This window comes from Electrophorus electricus, chromosome 19 (genome assembly GCF_041902795.1).
Source record: "Electrophorus electricus isolate QZ-2024a chromosome 19, ASM4190279v1, whole genome shotgun sequence".
NCBI lineage: Eukaryota > Metazoa > Chordata > Actinopteri > Gymnotiformes > Gymnotidae > Electrophorus > Electrophorus electricus.
Genome location: NC_137515.1, coordinates 11614206 through 11632330, shown reverse-complemented (window position 1 = coordinate 11632330; position 18125 = coordinate 11614206). Strand labels below are relative to the sequence as shown.

Genomic DNA, 18125 nt, shown 5'->3' with positions numbered 1-18125 from the left:
AAGGAAAATGTTGGTGAAATGGCACATACTATGTAGGAAACCACTCAACTTAACCTGTTATTTTCCTCTCTGAGAAAATTAGACTGAAATTAGAGAGCACTTTGAGCTCCCTTTTCTGCAAAAGAACTATTTCCTCCCATTTGCTTCCAATGTGTTCTGATTCACCATTCACATACTTCAGTCACCCTTGTATCAGCTTTCAACTGGTAACTCCATTTAAGAGGGGAGAAACAGCCTGACATTTAAGGCAGTTGTCAGTTTTGAGGCTGCCTCTGGGAACCTGCTGAAGTAATAGAAGCTAGATCTCACAGGTTAAACGGCCATGTTCAGGCCAGTTGAAATTCTGACTGCAGGAGACACTTCCATCAGTTCAAATGAAGCTGTCATGCAATATGTGTAAGAAATTCACTTGCACAGCACCCCGTTCATGCACCTAGCACCTGACTCTGGGGCCATTCATTCACTGGAGCTGACCGACCATGGCCTGCTCGTTGAAACATCTTTGTGCATCAACTTCTTTGCTAAAGGAATCTAATTGTACTTACGCCCTTGGCTACAATGTCAAAATCAAAATCTAGACTGGTATTTTGTCCTAATCCCCTTGTCCAGAATTCCAATCCTTAGTTTAAACCCAAAAGTTTTTATCAGGCTCTAATTAAAAACTGACCATCTGACCATTATGAATTGTTTCCAGCTTCAACCATGGATTTAGTAGTAGCAAATATCGCTTTACAGTCTTTGAGATGAGAACATGTTTTGCAAATGGACCTTTCTTTTCATGCCCTCATCTGAAGCTCTTATTTGAGCACTAACCTGAAAGACGGTGTGTCCTAAGCACTTGCAAACTGCTTTTATTGTTCCTTCCACTGATGGAACCCATCAGGCCGGAAACAATCCAAAGATACACTGTCTTTGAAGAGCCCATGCGGCACTAAATTGCAATTGCATTTCAAGATCGCTAGGCTGGATTCCCTTAGTATTTTCTTAAGATGTTTTATACTCTCCTACCCACTGCACCCCATGGTTTGAGACTACATGAGCCTTTCCATTTTCAGCTCAATTACTCCTGCTGCTAGCATTATAAGAGAGCAGCAGTACCACTGTTCACATCTGCATGAACCTGCAACTGAACTCACCAGGGACCAAGGACCTGCAGAATGAGGACCCTGTTGGCCCACCTGTGACGTGGAGGCTCTGTGCCATTGGTCTCCGGGGACCGCAACTAAGTGCAGGCTTTTAGCTGTATTCTTCTTCTTCCTCTTCTAGTTCTTCTGTTTTGTTTATTTTTTAAGGTGGCCACGGTCTAGTAGGAGCAAATTCTGGGATAATTGGAAACAATAGAGACAAGACAGCGAGTGAGGAGGAGGAGTTTCGCTGTCACTTGAGTTCAGTGGTCAGCAAAGGTGGAAAAATCCCCATAAAGCATTCCTTGCTCAGGCTTCTGAAACCTTGCCCCCTCCCCTCAAGTGCCCCTCCTCTTCTGAGCTCTAATAGCTGGGAAGCCTATGTGACAAAGGGAACAAACAGCCATGTAATGCCTCCGTTCCTTGCCGATGACACGGGGGACAGGAATGCTGCCCAGGGTAGGATGGAGGGGTGGGTATGTGTGTGTGAGTGGGGTGGGGTGGTTACTGAGTATAGAGCCAGCAGCTGGAGTCCACTGTCAGATTAGAACCATTAGCATGACTGTGGAATGACAGGGAGCTCCGCTTCAACACAAAGGCTACCATTTATCCCCCCTGCCATGCTGTGTAATATTAGAGTCCCAGCCTTAAGCACCACTGCACTGGAGGCTGGGCAAGGAACCTCCCAGGGCTGGACTCCAACCTGCATTCACGCTGCTTTCAGAGTGTGGGCTGCTAACACACTGCTTCAGAGAACAGGTCTGGGTGTTTCTGGTGTGCAGGGGAGGAATAGGGAAGCAAAGGCTGAGCAGTAATTATGGATTAATGTTTTAGAACCCCCACCACACAGCTAGGTAATCCTATATTAATTGAAAAGCTTTGAGGCCTCAGAAATGACATGGTCTAAGAGCTGAAACTTGATGCATGTGTGGGTTTTTTTTTGGTTTGGCCTGTCCTCTGGAGATAACTGGGACTTTATTAAATTCACCTGCTATATTTTTATGACTGTACATTCACACTAAATATGAAGAGGTCCTAAAACTACACTGGTGGAAAATATTACAAGTCCAATTGATGTTGGTTTTCTTTTTCATATATTCAAATGATAGTTATTTCTGTAAAAGAGAATGATCTACTATATGCTGACAGAGTTTGAGAGTTTGGATCTTGGCTATATCCCTGTAAACTACGGACACTTGGTCTGGTGTCGTCGATTAATGACACTTCTGTCCAGACAGATCCATTCAACACAGATGCACTTTTGTTTTTGAGCAAGGCATGCATGTTAATGAAAGCTTGAACTCTAAAGCACCCTTACATATGTGCACATGCACACATTCACACATACCCTCCTGCTTCTACTTCTCAGATTATTTCCTCATACACCCTTTGATCCAGCATTTAGTCGCCATGCCACTAAGAGCATTATTACCAAGGAGTAGATGAACACAGCTCCCAAACAGAAAAAAAAAATTCATGTGGTGAAGTGACTCTGGAACTAGAACCACCCCTAGTTGGTCAGGCCAGGACCCTATTTTCAGATTGGGCTCCAAACTCTCATCCACCATTCCCTCTCACTCTACTTCTTTCGTTGTACCACCACATGCCCTGCGACCATCGATCTTCTTCCTTGTGTTCCCATCAAATTATCCCCTCACGATGGCCCTACTTCAAAGTGGTTATTTTTTTCCCAGGGATGGCACCCCCCACCCCCCCATCAGATATCTGTCTGCCGATGTTTGGTCCGCTTGCATCAGATAGGTGGAACAGTGCAAGTGTGCACAATGGGGAGTGAATGAGACACATAGAGAAGTCATGGCTCTGCTGCCCTCCAGCCCTCTATGAGCAGCTGAGATTGCACTGATTGAAAGAACTGCCCAGGTGATTTTCAGTACTTTCTGTGTATAACATTAGGGCCATCACATGGCCTACAAATGCAATTCTGACTTCCCTCTTTCTTTTGACCTGTAAAATTGCAGGAATAAATCATGTATAAATAATGTCCTGGTTCCTATTCAGAACAAATCCACTGACAACACCTCGAGTGTTGAGCAGCACACCTTAGATTAGCAGGATCGCTGCTCGCCTTCTGCTTGTTCAGTTAACAGGTTTATTAGTGCTGATGTGGGAATTCCATCTCACTAATTCTCCAGATGACCGAGTCCTTCTGTTGAATCCACTCAAGACTGTGAATGAAGCTCACACCTGCATGCACCAGGCTCACACACAGTTCCCTTTATTTCCTCACTGTTTTCACTTACACTTTATTTCCTTTCAAGAATTCATCAGAGAAAAATGGTAGGTAGTATCTGCTGAGCATACAGTAACACATGAATATAGTCATTATGAATGTATCCCTTCAGGTCTGTAATTATAGCTCATAAAATTGACTGTGTTTGTAATTATCTGATAAAGTATATCGTTTGAAAGTGCTTTGCAGAGTATTTGGTTTCGTTAAACAAATCCAGAGACCTCTGAGGAGCGTCCTCTTCCCAAACGTGACAGGAACTGCTTTCACTGAAGATCCAGGTCAGGGAACCAGAACCTATCAAGGGAATTCCCCCCGGAATGCTAGGAACTCCTTGCATCCTCAAACTGCCTCAAACGGCCCTTTGTCTCTATGGTAATGCTGATGGTTAGAGGACAGTGTATGAAAGGTCTGTGGAAACACAACTGCTACATCCCCTCCCACCCACTGCTCTCTAATGGCTTTGATATAAGATTACAGCCTGGAGGTTAAAAATCTCAGTTTTATTGGTGCAGTCTGCCCCTGTACAGATAGGCTCCGATCTGCTTGTTGTATCATGCTAGTGTTCGGCAAGCTGTTAACCTTCCTCCTAAGAGTTGAGCTTTTTCTTCTTTTTTCCCCCACTTTGGAAGTGGCAGAGATGTGATTCCGGCCTCATAGCTCCAGTCAAGATGGACTGAAAGGCTTGAAGAGTAGTGATGTGGACTTAAGGCCTAATGCGAGGCTGAGGGCTTGCTGGGAGTCTGCTGATTGGTCTGGGGAAACTGGCTGCCTTTTTTGTTTTTTTGGTAGTCTCAGTGGTGTCAATCAAGTGTAAGCTGCCACAATGCCAAGCCCTGAGCTTTTAACAAGTGGGCTTAGGGATGAATGTCTAGGATGTGGAAGCAAAATGAAGTGCTGCAAATTAGCTTTTGTCATTCATTTACACTGTGGCATTCCTTAAAATTTATTTTCTGCAATTATGCAGCAACTTTTTTTTTATTACTAGTAAAGCAACCTTAATGTAATGCATTGTGGTATTTAATGAAATTAGGCTATAACTGATCCTAAATTTTCTTTGGTTTGGCATATGTTAAAATGTCCTTAAGTTCACAAGGATGAAACTCTCATGTGGCTTCTAATGATTTATGGGTGAAGCTGTTGAGAGCTGGTTTGTATAACCACACCACCACGCCCAAAGGCAGACTGAGTGAAAACAATAGTGCCTCATACCATTTCAAAGCTATTTATACTACACCGATTGGATGTAGGCAGGCAGAGAGGTGCATATGCTGTGTTTTTCTTGGGCCTTTGCTGTTAAATGGATTGTTAACAACACAGTATATTACCCAGCGATTTACAGAGGCTATAGTGGTTTTTTAGCACATAAGACACTGTTGACTCTGTTTTTCCTTCTTCTTTTTGTCTTTTCACTCCATCTGTCTGTCTGGTCTATAAAGATGAACAGCGCCGAGGGGGATATGTCCGAGCGGCAGAGTGTGGCAAGCAGAACAACACCGCACTCTGCCTGCAAAAGGGCAGGTAGGGGGTCCAAGGTCTGGATCATCAGGCCAGTGGTCCTCTCCCTCATGCCTAGGCCTCCATGTATGCTTTGCTGGTGGGGACGGAGGATTTATTGGGACTTGTGAAGGGAACATTTAATTTAGCTCGGTGTGGAGCTGCAGTCTCCCATAGGCCAGGCCCACTCTCATTCCAGATAGGCACCTTGGCCCACGATTTATGAGGCTCTCTTTATATTAGACTTTCGATTAGTACCAGAGGCATGAGATGAGTTCACGTGCATGCGTCGGCGGAGCTGAACGATTCATCCCTTCAAGAGATGCCAGCCAGGCACTTTAACCACTGAACATGTATTGTGGATAATTTACGATGATGGGTTTTACCATTTTAATTCCTCCGGCCCTCTGTCCCCTGATGTGGATGTTTACATAGATATGCCCAAGAGGGAGCCGATTAGATTCAAATGTATTGACAGCATGTAGTCAATGCAGATGCTGTAGGAACTGAGTGTGTAAAGTACATAAAACTGTGAACCAGTGCTTTGTATGATGTACTGAATCTTAGTGTTCATCATGAAGAATTTGTTGCAAAATCTTGAATTTGTAAAATCAGCCTATTTTCCAGTCTGAAGTAATGGGGAGAGTTGGGCTAAACCTCCCACAAATCTTAGAGATTAGGTTGTGGAGACTTTGTCCATGTTAGAGCAGATATTGGCTTCTGTGGCTTTCGGAACTGGGTTGACTAAATGGTCCCCTGCCCCTTGACCCAAACACCCCCTTCCCCAACCCTGCCACAAGCACCAACTCACTGCAACACTCAACCGCACCTTTTTCAAGCCCTCTCTTCTCACCAGCACCACTGGCCTCTGCTTCCTATCGTTGGGTGCATAGCTGGCATTCCAAACCTGTCAGAAATAGTGGGAGGTCAATGCTGGCTCTGACAGATCAGCGTTTGGCGATGATGGGTGAGTCGTCTGGGAGCCCCTTGCCCACCTTTCATGTTGGCTGGCAGCTTGACATCTGTCAGCTGACCCCTGTAACTGTGTCTTTCGTTGCAATGACCTCAGATTCAGGAAGCAATGCAGAGGGAGGGCTCAGTTTGGTCCTTCATTTTGGCAAGAATTTTTCCCTGGTGTATTTCAGTGTCCAGGTGGAATCAATAACAAATAGCATCCAGAGGTGCTTATTCAATGTGCCATAGGATATGGGCTTGGGAAGAATCTCAAATGATGTTGTCAGCACTTTGAGATACAGCTTGTGTTTGAAGGTGAAGTGGGGTTATGGAGTGTGCAGCAAGGGTCAAAGCCAAATGTTTTCATATGTTTAATTTAAATTGAGTCAATATTCGCAAAAGACTCTGGAGGCTAAAACAGGACCTTCTCACCAGCATGATTACCTTTTCTCTGACAGCAAAATCGGTGCTCTCTGTTGATTCACACAATTATCGGTTTTTTATTACAAATAGTCCTTAACTCCTTTTGTGCTTCTACAGACGGATTCCAACGTGTTCGGAGGGTATCACTTACCTGCTCTGCATATGATGTGACACTGCGTTGGAGGCTTATTAAAGCACAGGCACAAGTGGCTCTGGTTTTCTGTGGTCACTGGGGATGGGAAAGGCCTCCAGAAGCCCTGCCTGATTTCTTCATCCACATTCCTGCATTGAAAAGAGTACAAAGGAGAGGCCTGAGAAATGCTGGACAAAAGTCCATGCAGACATGCACACGATCAGCCTTCCCATTCAGATCAGCCAATCCATCCACATTCACTTCTGAACAATGGTACCAGAATCATTTTTTGTGTTTCACTATGGAGACTAAGGAATTTTTCTCTTTGAACTGTTTTCCAGGCTCGTTCTTGTCTTTGAACATTTCATGCATTTGAAGGTGTGATCAGTAGTTGAATAAGTGGTGTGAGTTGCAGTGTCTTACTACAAAGCCAATGAAGCTAAAAGCATGCCTATGTGTCTAATAATATATATATTTTTTCGCATTTAAAATTTCTCCACTGTTTCCAACATGACAAGCATAAACACATCAGTAATGATTTTGTTAGCATTTACCTAATGTTGTTGCTGTGGCAAAAAGAGCTTTAGATAAAATCACAGTAAATCCCAAAAGGGAAGAATGCTGATATATTTCTTTGTTGTCACTTCAAGAACGCTCTGCCCTCCAAAAAGGGGGTAAAAGAAACATAAAGGGAACAATGGCAACGTTGCTAGGCTGCGAACGCTTCTCGAAAAGCAATCTTGTTTTGTTTTGCGGCTTTCGCCTCTTTGGAGAATGCGTCTTTGAGATGCTCCTCTGTGTGGATGTCTGTCTGCTTTCTTTTGAGGTGGACCGTGTCTGTGTATGTGTATGTGTGTTTGGTGGTGGTGGGGGTGTTCCGGTGTGTGTAGTGACTGTGCACGAGGGTCCGTGAGCCATCAGAGTGCCTGTTTGGTCCCGGGGTGAGGAAGGCCCCCTGTGGTGGGGAGACTGGGCCGGAATGTGCATCCTGTGGAGACTCCAAAGCCACAGAACGACAAGCTCACGGCAGGAACGCTGGGGTCAGGGCCGTCGTACTCTCTGACGACCCCAGCCCCCCTCAATGTTCACTGCCCTTATACACTCCCTTTCACCCCCTTTATTCCTCCACATAAGGTTTGTGTCTCCTTTCTCCACTTAAAAAACTATAGTTGCCGGAGAGTGTTCAGACCATCAAAGCTCAGTTTTCCAATATGACGGTGGACTATACTACAGTCAGTTATCAAACAATAGCCATACATGATACTTCATGTAATTTGGGGGTTGACATGCTTAATGGTTGTTTACCTGGTATCCATATAGCACTAAACCAATGTGTTTTGAGTGCTATTATGTAGCAAACAACTGTCAAACACAAAAGACTAACAAATATCTTCCTAGACTATTCAAACATGAGTCTGACCTCTTGAGTCAGTGTGACATCATAAGCGCTGATTAACTTCAAATGCTGGGCAGCATCACAGCACCGTCAAGTTTTATGTCTTTCCCTGTTGGCACGGTGTTTAAAAGCGTGACTGTGTGGGCAGGGTCGCGGAGGCTGGCCACTTTGTTGCATTTAGTTTAATCAAAGCTCAAAGGGAGTGAGCTAAAAGGTGATCTGTAAAGGAGGTCTCTCATGGCCGCCACTTTGCCAGGGGTGGGGGTACGGCTTTGGGAAAGGAAAGTGCTTCAGCAGGCACTGTGTCTTAGCTCCACCCCACCCCTGCTGCATCTCACCCTATGTCTGGGGTGGAAAAAGGGAGGGCTAATGCTATGTGTCACCCTGGCAACTAGCCCAAGTCATCGGTTTTGATTTCGGTGGCGAGGGCACGGTCCAGTGGTGGTGCAAGAAAGAGCCCTAATCTGGAAGGAGGGTTGGGGTGGTTATTATATACCCCACCTCATCCTCCACTCCTCTTCTCTTCTCCTCTTCTCCTCTCCTGCTTCATCCTTCTCCAAGTGAGGTGGGACAAACAAGCAAGTTACATGCAAGCAGTTTGGGGGAGGGGGGTGGTGATGGTGGGGTTTACAAAGGGCTTATTTTCTTCTCACTTTCTGTTTACCACCCAACCTCCAACCTTCCCTTTTGACAGTGCCTCCAAAGGAACCCCAGGTGACATGCCGCTCAAACACCTACCCCAAGGGCTTCTATTGCAGCTGGCACCTCCAGTATCCCACTTACATCCCCACGGAATTCGACGTTGACGTCCAGTAAGGCATTTTGTCACTTTTTTCTATACATACTTTCCTGTGTCTGTTTCTGTTTCTCTTTCTCTCCTTTTCTGTCTGTCCTTTTCTCTTTGCCTCTCCCTCACCCTCTTTGCCTCTATTTTGTACATCCTTTTTCCTTGTTTTTCCCATTCTGTTTCCATATTCCCTTTTTTTCTCCCTTCTCCCTCTCACAAACTCTCGGTTTCTATGTCTCCTTCCCTCTGTCATGTGTTACACACCCTCCTGTAAGACAAATGCCTGAGATGCCATGGGCCTGCCTGAGTCAGTGATCTATGCAGTCAGGCTCTCTCTGGTGAGAGCTGATTACGCCTGTCTGACTGGGAATGTGGGAACTCAGGGCAGCAGGGGTGGACCCTCCACCTAAAGCCCCCATGGAATGCTCCACAACAAACTAGAGGATTCTCTCTCTCTTTCTTCTGCTCTTTCTCATTCCCTCTCTCTCCCTCCTTTTGTACATTTCTCAGCAGCTGGAAGAAAATATAAAGTGAAGAAAGAGGACAAACGTTCTCTTAATTACTACAACCAATATAATTCAGTGTAAGAGGCATCCTGGATGTCACAGACTGCCATTGTGCTGAGAGCTGTTTTTTTTTGGGTTGCTCTTTAAAAGATCAGCCAGATCAGAAATGTCAACATATAATTTCACAACAGGAGGTTCCTCATTCATTTCATGACCAATATGTCACATTTGAAATATCGTTCCAGTACTTGCATTCCCTCACTGAACATCCTGGTATGACTTTAAACTTAAAAACGTGCCTTAATTATGTAAAATAATTTTTTATTAACCCTTGCCATCAACAAACAAAAAAGTATTTTAAGCCATTAGAAATTGTACAGAGCATAGGTTGCCTTATTCTAGATCTGTATCACTATCCATACATAGATAACTATCCATGCAATGGAGCTCACTTTAAATAACGGTTAGAACAAATTGAAGGTTCATAATGCATACAGGACTGTTGCAGTAAGGTGATGAAGACTCGGCCTGTCATTTGCTCTTGGGGACTGAACATTTAGCTAGTCCTTTAGCTCTAGGGCTCAGAACTGATATCCAAAGAACTGTAAAAAACACCCTGGGCACCCAGACTTCTGGCACCCTGGGGGTTAGCTCCCAGCAGACTCTAACTCAGCAAATCTATTCCTGTCCTTTCCGCTGTGAGCAAAGTGTTCCTTTGGTGTGAAATGAACTGAGGTTTAATTAAGTGGCCCAGTGTGGAAGAATGCTAAGGATGTTTTAATAGGAAATATGTTTAAAATTCTGAACAGCAACTGACAAAACACCATTGTGCCCTTTCTACAATCAGATCTTGTTAAAGAGCTCTGGTAAATATATATGTGTTTAAATGAAGGTGTTGGTAATAGAAAATCCATGTTCTTGCAGTAAAGCTTGCTTAAAGTCAGTTACAACTATTCTGAACTATTAGTGATATTATCTGGCTTTATTTTAAAAATATTGTTCAGAAAAGGGGAGTTGAAAAACCTCTTTTTTTGTGGTTGTTGTTCTTTATTTTCATCCATTCCTAATCCAGACACAACCAGAAGTCCCTGGAGGTGAAGAGGGATGAGATCCATAAGAACCGGTGCCATGTGAAGTTTCCAGAACTGTTCTCGAGTTTTTCTTACCGGGTCAATGTCACAGCGATCAACGCACTGGGAAGAGCATCCACAGCCACCAGCTACGAGGAGTCATCCATGGGTATTATACCTGTTCATCCTCTCTCCTCCTTTCCTTTCCCCATGCAGTTTTACTCCCCATGTCTGTCATGTTAGGTTATTGCAGTGCTTCTATACAGCAGTTCCTCCTCACAGATTTCATTTGACTTTTCTTTTTTATTTCAGTTCTGCAGCTCCACAGATCATTTGGTTCAGGTTCACCTGCATCACATGCATAAGGACTCAAAAATAGAACTCCTTTGAGCATTCCCATTAAGCACATTCAAATGTGACACAAAAAAGGTGCTTTGTGAGGGATTTATAAATCGCTATATCTTGAAAAATACAGTGTAAAACCAAGATGATGTTGGATGTTTGGGCTTGACCATGTGTTCCCCTGTAGACATCAACATAAAAAACTCCTGTTTAAACATACTTAACTGGCTGCTGGTGAAAGAGCATCACTATCTGCAGCCAGCAATGTGAATCACTCGAATCATGTTTGGCATCCTGGGCTGCATTTCATGCTCAGTCTGAGAATAGTCCAGTAATCACTTGCCGGGGGGTAGGGGGTGTGGCAAGAGAGTGTAAGTGCCCAAAACATCTGGCTACTATTGTCAGGCCCCCAGACATCTGGGAACCGCTGTAAAGTTCCTCTTGCTGAGCCAAGAGAAACCATCCAGCCAGGAGCCACCACCCAACCGCTTGATGCTGGGAATGAAGGGAAAATCTGCTCTTTTGTGGGCAGGAAAAAAAGTGAAATCCAATGAGGAAGAAGAATGGTGAGACTCCCGGCAACTTAATGAAGTGTTTACATGCATGGCTACATGTATGCTTGATGGTAATAAAAATGCTAATGCCATCTGGATTACTGGATTAACTGCAGAAATATTTGCCTCCGAGTGATAAGGATGATTTATGGTGCGGGAGAGGAAGCTCCTTTTTTAAGTGGGCTTGGGAGTGAAATTTGATTTGACTGGAAAAGTGAGTTATGATTAGCGTACATTTCAGAGACAATTAGGCAACGCATTAATGAAATGGCATGCACTGAGACTGGGGGGTAAAAGCATTGCTCTGAATTACAAGCACGGCAAAGGGAGAATAAAACCAACCAGCATGGCTGCTGGCTGCTGGGGCCACTGGAACCAGCGCCTGGGCCAATGCTCATCAGGCCACGTCTGACTGGCTGCCTCGAGCACAGCCATGCCCTGTCTGTGTTTGGCCCTTCAGTTTGCGTGCTCTCTCGGTCAGTCATGCGTTTACTGTTCTTTTGTGTACAGGGGCCAGCGGTGCCTCCCTCAACACATTAAAGCTTTAGGGTGGCTGAGAGAAGACTAGTCATGTATTTGTGCCGAAGTAGGTTTTAAACAACATCCACGCAGTGTTTGAGAGTCGTAAAGAGTGTTTCACCCATGCCAGGTCAGGCCTCCACATATAAATCTAAGCCAACTGTGTCTACTATGAATAGTTAAGATGCAGGAGAGGGAGGAGGGCTTGATGGAACTTACCCCCAGTGCTCAGGGCTTCTCTTTGTCCCAGTGTGTGTGTGTGTGTGTGTGTGTGTGTGTGTGTGTGTGTGTGTGTGTGTGTGTGCGCGCCTGTGTGTGCGAAGCTAAACCGCAGAGCAAACACACTGATCCTCAGCCATCACAGGGAGAGAGAAGGAGAAAGACCACTCTGTTGCACTCTGCCCATTTCCCATAAACCTCAGCTCAGTGGAGCGACCCAGAAAGACTCCCCTCATATTCACGAGATGTTTTTGCACTAAAGACTTCTCAAAACGTGTTGCAGTGCGGTTTCCCACAAAATTGTGTGTGTGTTATGTTGAACAGATTTTCTCCTCTGTGGAGAAAGGGATGCCTGGACCCCATTGTCTCTGTGACATTTCCCCTTTTTCTAATAAAGTGCCTTTTTATTGCTATTTGTTTGCAGTAATCCCCTGTTGATCAAGTGCCCAGCGTTAAGGTGCTTTCACCATGCGAGCTCTGATCTCAACCCTGCCTCCTTCTGATCCTCAGTGAAACCGGACCCCCCTGAGAAGGTGGTAGCGAGGCCGATTCCCAACCACGTACGCCGCCTGGAGGTGACCTGGAGCAGCCCGTCCACGTGGCCTGATATTGAGTCCTTCCCCCTGAAGTACTTCTTGCGCTACCGGCCGCTAATCAGAGACCAGTGGCAACATGTAATGGCACTTTTCTTCTGTGTTTAACATACATTTTTGTTGGTGTTGGTGGTGGTGGTGGTTGAGTCTCTTATTCCATTGAATTGCTGAATATGCATTTTTCACATGCAATAATTTTGTTTATATTTGCTTTCGTTGGTGCTTTTGCACTGGTCCTGAGTTCACCGAGTGGTCAAGGAATTATGGCTATGTCTTGTGGTCACATGATCAATATAATCTCTGCTTCAGAAACTTAATAATTGATTGGCCTATCTAGAAATTAGTCAAAGAGCATCAACCAATCAGAGCCTGTGGGCTTTACAGTAGCTGTCTCAGCTGGTGCTTTCTGCCTCCTGACTGGAATGAAAGTACAGTGAATAGAAGAGATCTGATGGGTTCAGAGGATTTGTATGATAAGTTTATTTGTAAGAAAGTGCTTTTCTGCAGACTCCAGTTTTCCAGCATACTCTGTATTCTGCCTGGAGGATCACACCAGTGGTGTACAGGATTCAACAGTAAACAAAACTGAAATTGGTAGGATTACATCAGAGATTTTGAAATGCACTGCCCCCCATGGGTGATGTGAGGTTATACAATCTGGATTGTGCACCTGCTTTCACTATAATCTTTCAAGTTTCTTCCTTGTGACTGGTAATTGCTTTCCTTCCAAATCCTAAACTAACAACATCAAACATCAGCTTTTTAAATAATTTTTCTTTTGAGATGTGTTTATTTTATGATTTTTTCCTTAAGGCATTCCATACAACGCATGATTTCTCAACCAACCAGATTCAATATAGAATCTTGCTGAAAGCAAAAATTCGGTAGCAGTGAAACAAAAAAGTTGACCTGCAAACATTAACAGTTGCCACAGAAAATATGATGTACGATTCCACTGGCTTTCTTTATTCAACAATTCTACAAGTTCATATTTCAATTCTACAAGTTCATATTTCAAGCTGATGCTGATGTATACAGCTGTGATCCTGAGCAGGGCAGCTTATCAGCTCATAGACAGCTGATATGCAGCCCCTGCATTTAAACTGGACGTCTGGACTGTTTTTTGTTGGCACGCAGGCCTCAGCTGTGCCTCACATGTGCAAACGTTCACTGTATCATTCTATGAGGGCTTTGGAGAGATGAAAGGGCCAGTGTGGAGTGTAGGAAACCATCCATTCTGCAGAGACATGGGGTGGCTGGCTCGACGATGACAGAGGCGCTGCTGATGGATGGACTGTCCAGTGCTGTTCCAAAAGTAGGAAAACTTGCAGCCATTTGCTGCGTATGACCAGCAGCTTGGATATGGTCAGCAAGCCTGCGCCGTGCTCTGCCGGGTACACTGTTTCGGGTATGTTGATATTTTGATCAGATTGGGCTGCGCTGGGCCTGAAAAGGTGCTGGCAGCCACACCTCACAACCGCTATCAGGAATGGACCTGCTTGTTATCTTGTGCAAGTGTTTTGGGGTTTTTGGCTCCAGATCTCCAAGCTCAGTTCTCAAAAAACACCAGCAAGATGGAATATGGCCCTGAATGGCTGCTTCATGCTGACTGGTGCATTGGCATTCATATAATCTTTGAGTGGACATGTCTTTTTTTTTTGTTTGCTACCACCGTTCAGATGATCGGCTGCTGGGGAGAAACTCAATAGGTCCGTGTTCTGGCTCAATTGCCATTGATTGTCTGGAGGCAAGAATAGGGAGAAATCTCCAGCTGAAGATGCTTGAGAAGCAGTGGAATGTTAGTCAAGGCTCTAAAGATAGCTGGGCCGTTTAAGAAAGGACAGACCACCCTTTCTGTTCACTGACTGACCTCGGCACATGGCTTACACTTCAATCCAAATAAATGTAGCTACTGATGACTGGATTATTAGGTTTATAGTATTGCAGGTTTTATTACTGTTGAAAGGATGTGAGTTATTGGCACATGAAAATCCATGCATCGTTTAGTTGAAATGTGTGAACTGAAAGCATTTTCTTTTCTTCTGGGTCAGAAAGGGAGAAGATGAGTGAGCGAGTAAGGGATGAAGAGTGTTGGGGTAGGAGGTGTAAGATAGACAGCAGGGACTTACTTGCATATGTTTCATGGTTTTGATCTTTTGCCAAATAAAAGCAGTAGGTTGGAGGAGGGACATAGTGATTGGACAGGTGAGGGGAGGGTCACCACAAACACACAGCATGCCATTTGTCTTTCAGTTCCTTTCATTTCCATAAATGATGCAATTACAATCTGGATATAAGTCAATGCAGTGCTGCCGCCTGCCCTGGACAGGAAGAACTTGGCTAGCAGAGGCTTCTGGGATTGTCTGTAGACAGCAAGGCAAATGAGTCCTATAATAAGGCTTGAGCTTCTTGGTCATCTTCCCAAATGTTTGTTTCATTTAAGGGGAGCAGGGCTGATTGACAGTTAAGTATTTAGCTGCCTGGTATACATGTATGTAGCTAGGTAGGTATATAGGCGTGTATGTATGTATGTATGTATGTATTTATTTATTTATTTATTTAGGCTAAGTTTTTAGTCTGGTACCAGAGAAAAAGGCAAAATTCAGCTCAAGGAGAGTTGGAGAATTCACATGGATTTTGAATATTTCATGGTTGTACAAAAAAAAAAAAAAAAAAATTCTCTCAGGGTTATAGTGGGCCTCTGGCTAAAGCTACAGCCAGTGCATATTAGAAATAGATTTTTAGGCTGTTCAGACTGCTATGTATATAAAGGTTTTTCACATATATTTTTACTTTTGGACCACGATGTCTTATATGTCTTATATGCACAAGCTGTTTATGATATTAGTGTTTCATTTCCAATAAAACTTTGCTAAAAATATTGACATTAATAACATAAAACTATAAAAACATTAGCGTTTATTTATTAAATTTATTAAACATCTAAAATGCCCGAATTGTAGCTTCACTTCCATTGATGATTACTATAGGTATCTTCAACATTTATTTTTTCTTTTATAAAAGCAAAATATGTTTTTCTTTTATAGCACTGTGCTAAGAATGACTTTTTTTAGTAAGAAGGAACATGTAGGTGCACAGAGTCAAATATCAACACACTCACAGAAACGTATTGACTATCTGACTATGTTTCATGGCCAGCATTAGCCATTAGACTGTGATGTCAGCCAGTCACAGCTGTGATATCACTTTTCAGTCACCATCCATCTTTGGCACTGATTCTGTCAATGAGTCATGCTGTGAGCATTGGGAATTGTGCTCCTGTTCTCTCTCTCTCTCTCTCTCTCTGTTAACCTCTCTATCTCTGTCCCTCCCTCTCTTGCTTCCTCTCTCCCCCTCTTTCTCTTTCTATCACACGGTGTGTGTGTGTGTGTCTGCTAGCTTATGTGGGTTTGCAAGAATAATAAGACATATGGGTATGTGTGTGTGTACCTTTAGTGGGGGAGAGACTGAGAGGTATAAGTCTCTTAGGCCCATGCTCTGTCACGCAGTTGCCCAGCCCCCCAGCTGCTGGCTGTTTGTTGAGGAAACAACAGTTGGGATGGTATCAGGCCCAGTCCTACACTGCTGGCCCTTGGGCCACAGCCTATGTTCCCCTCCTTATTTATTGATCTCATCAGAATGCAGCATCTGTGGCTCCAGGGTGTGTTCCTTATGCCGTTCCATTCACACACACACACACACACACACACACACACACACACACACACACACACACACACACACACACACACACACACACACACACACACGCATGTACACATTCCGAACTGCCACCTTGTAATCTGTCTTCTCTTTAGTGCAAGTACATGCTTGTAAATGACCCCACCACCACCACCACCACACATACGTGTGGAGTTAATCAGGGACCATGTCCTGCAGTAGCCACCACCGATCCCGCATGGAGGCTCTGTCTCCTGTTAAAGTGCTCCTGGGAGCCGAGCTGGGGCTCACCGTGTTTACACGCACCTCTGTCTCCTTCTCCCTGCATTTCACTCTCCTTTATTTTCTCCCCACAATCCCCTTCCTTTACTTCCTGAGCTGAGTTTTCCTTCCTCCTCCAATGACCATCTCCTCTGCTTCTGCTCTCCTTTTAATGGGCTTTTGTGCTTCTGCCAAAAGTCACTCTCATCCTCCAACCAGCACTTACATTAATCAATAGTCCCCAGCATTGCAGCACCATTAGCATGGCAAAGGAAATTAGAGGCAGAAAGAGGGCCGGCCTGCTCTGACATCCAGCTAATGAAAGTCGACTCCGCCTGGCCCCGTCCACCTCTTATTTGATACAGGCAAATACACAGATGCACATTAGTGCAGTTATCTGCCTTTCTTAGTGTGTAGGTTGCCATCACTTTTTTCTTCTGTCTGCTTCTTTATCTTAAAACAACACACAGACACACATACACAGGCACACACATGCACTCACACACTTACAAATACAGCCCCCCACACAAGGCTTTGTTAAACAATGACTCTGCCTAAAAGATATAATTGCACCATGCTGCTGCCATCACTAGGGCCACACTTAAAATATAGGCTGAAGCGTGTGGATATTATTTGTCATTATCCTTCATCAGACTGATCAGCCAGTCCTGCAGATGGCTACAGGAGAATGCATGCTGCTAGCCTCTCACTCTCTTTTCCTCTCACTCTCTCTGTCCCTCTCTCTATCGCTCCTTCCCTCCCCCCCTCCCTCTCTGCCTCCCTCTCTCACTCTTGCAGTGACATTCTGACCTCTCTTAGACTACTAGCATAGCATCCTTTGCGCAGAAAGCCTTATTCTGCCATGAGCAAACCTCCAATTGAAGCCTGGTGGCTACAGAAATGTAAACAGTTTCTCCCTGTCTCTTTCTGTTGCACATTTGTTCAGCCTTTCACACCCCTCCACCTGCACCACCTACCTCCACACCTCTTTCCACCCCAGTGGGCTCCAGCATGCAGAGCAAAAAAGACTCAGACCTGCACACTGTGTGGTATTGCTGCCTGCTGAAAAAACAACATGCAATGAATTCACACATGTGCTTTACAGCAGAATTTTAATAATACTGGTGTACAATACGGTTTTAAAATCTAAGCATCCCTTGACTTTGCCTGTGCTGGAAACTGTCATTGGAAAACTATGTGTCATAGTCACAGCTCAAAACATCATGAGCATTCAGGAGAAGTGGCAGCTGTATGCCTCTAGAGCTCTACTAGTCTTCATGGTCCTGGGCCAGTACATGCCTTGATGCTGGACATTAATATTTAATTCAGCGACCACCTGCAGAATGATTAAGCAGGTTGTCCAAGGAGTGTTGGGGTCATTTTTCTGTGGTGACATGATTCGGATGGCCTGATAGGACAGGTGACAAATGTGACCTGGCATCCACTGTCTTTCTTGTGTGAAATGTGAGCACATAAAGGTTTGTGTCTTCCCAAGCTTCACTCTGTGTCTCAGCTCACAGCACACTCCAGCTGTCCAATATCTATCATGGGGTATACTGTACTTGTACCTTGTGTGTGTGTTTGTCTAAAAGAGAAGAAAGTGTGTATGCATCTAAAAGATAGAAGAAAGTGTATGTGTGTGTGTGTGTGGGGGGGGGGGGTGCATACGAATGTATGTGAGTATTCTGGCTAAGTCTAGCTCACTTCCTTTGTTTACTTCAGCAGAACAGCAAGATACATCTCATTAGCAAATACTTATTTTGCATGATATGCCTTCACATAGCCGAAAATGTTTAATGAACTCAAACTGTCGTTGAT

General features: G+C 44.4%; 1 protein-coding gene across 4 annotated transcripts in view; it reads left to right on the top strand.

Annotated features, from left to right (window-relative positions):
* Nucleotides 1-18125, top strand: part of cntfr (ciliary neurotrophic factor receptor) — a 105996-nt gene that overhangs the window by 75342 nt on the left and 12529 nt on the right. For all 4 annotated transcript variants that reach the window (XM_027010375.3, XM_081702534.1, XM_081702535.1 and 1 more), the window contains 3 exons: nt 8470-8587; nt 10141-10307; nt 12283-12446. In XM_027010375.3, the coding sequence (XP_026866176.1) occupies nt 8470-8587; nt 10141-10307; nt 12283-12446 (449 nt within the window). The remainder of the gene's footprint in view (nt 1-8469; nt 8588-10140; nt 10308-12282; nt 12447-18125) is intronic.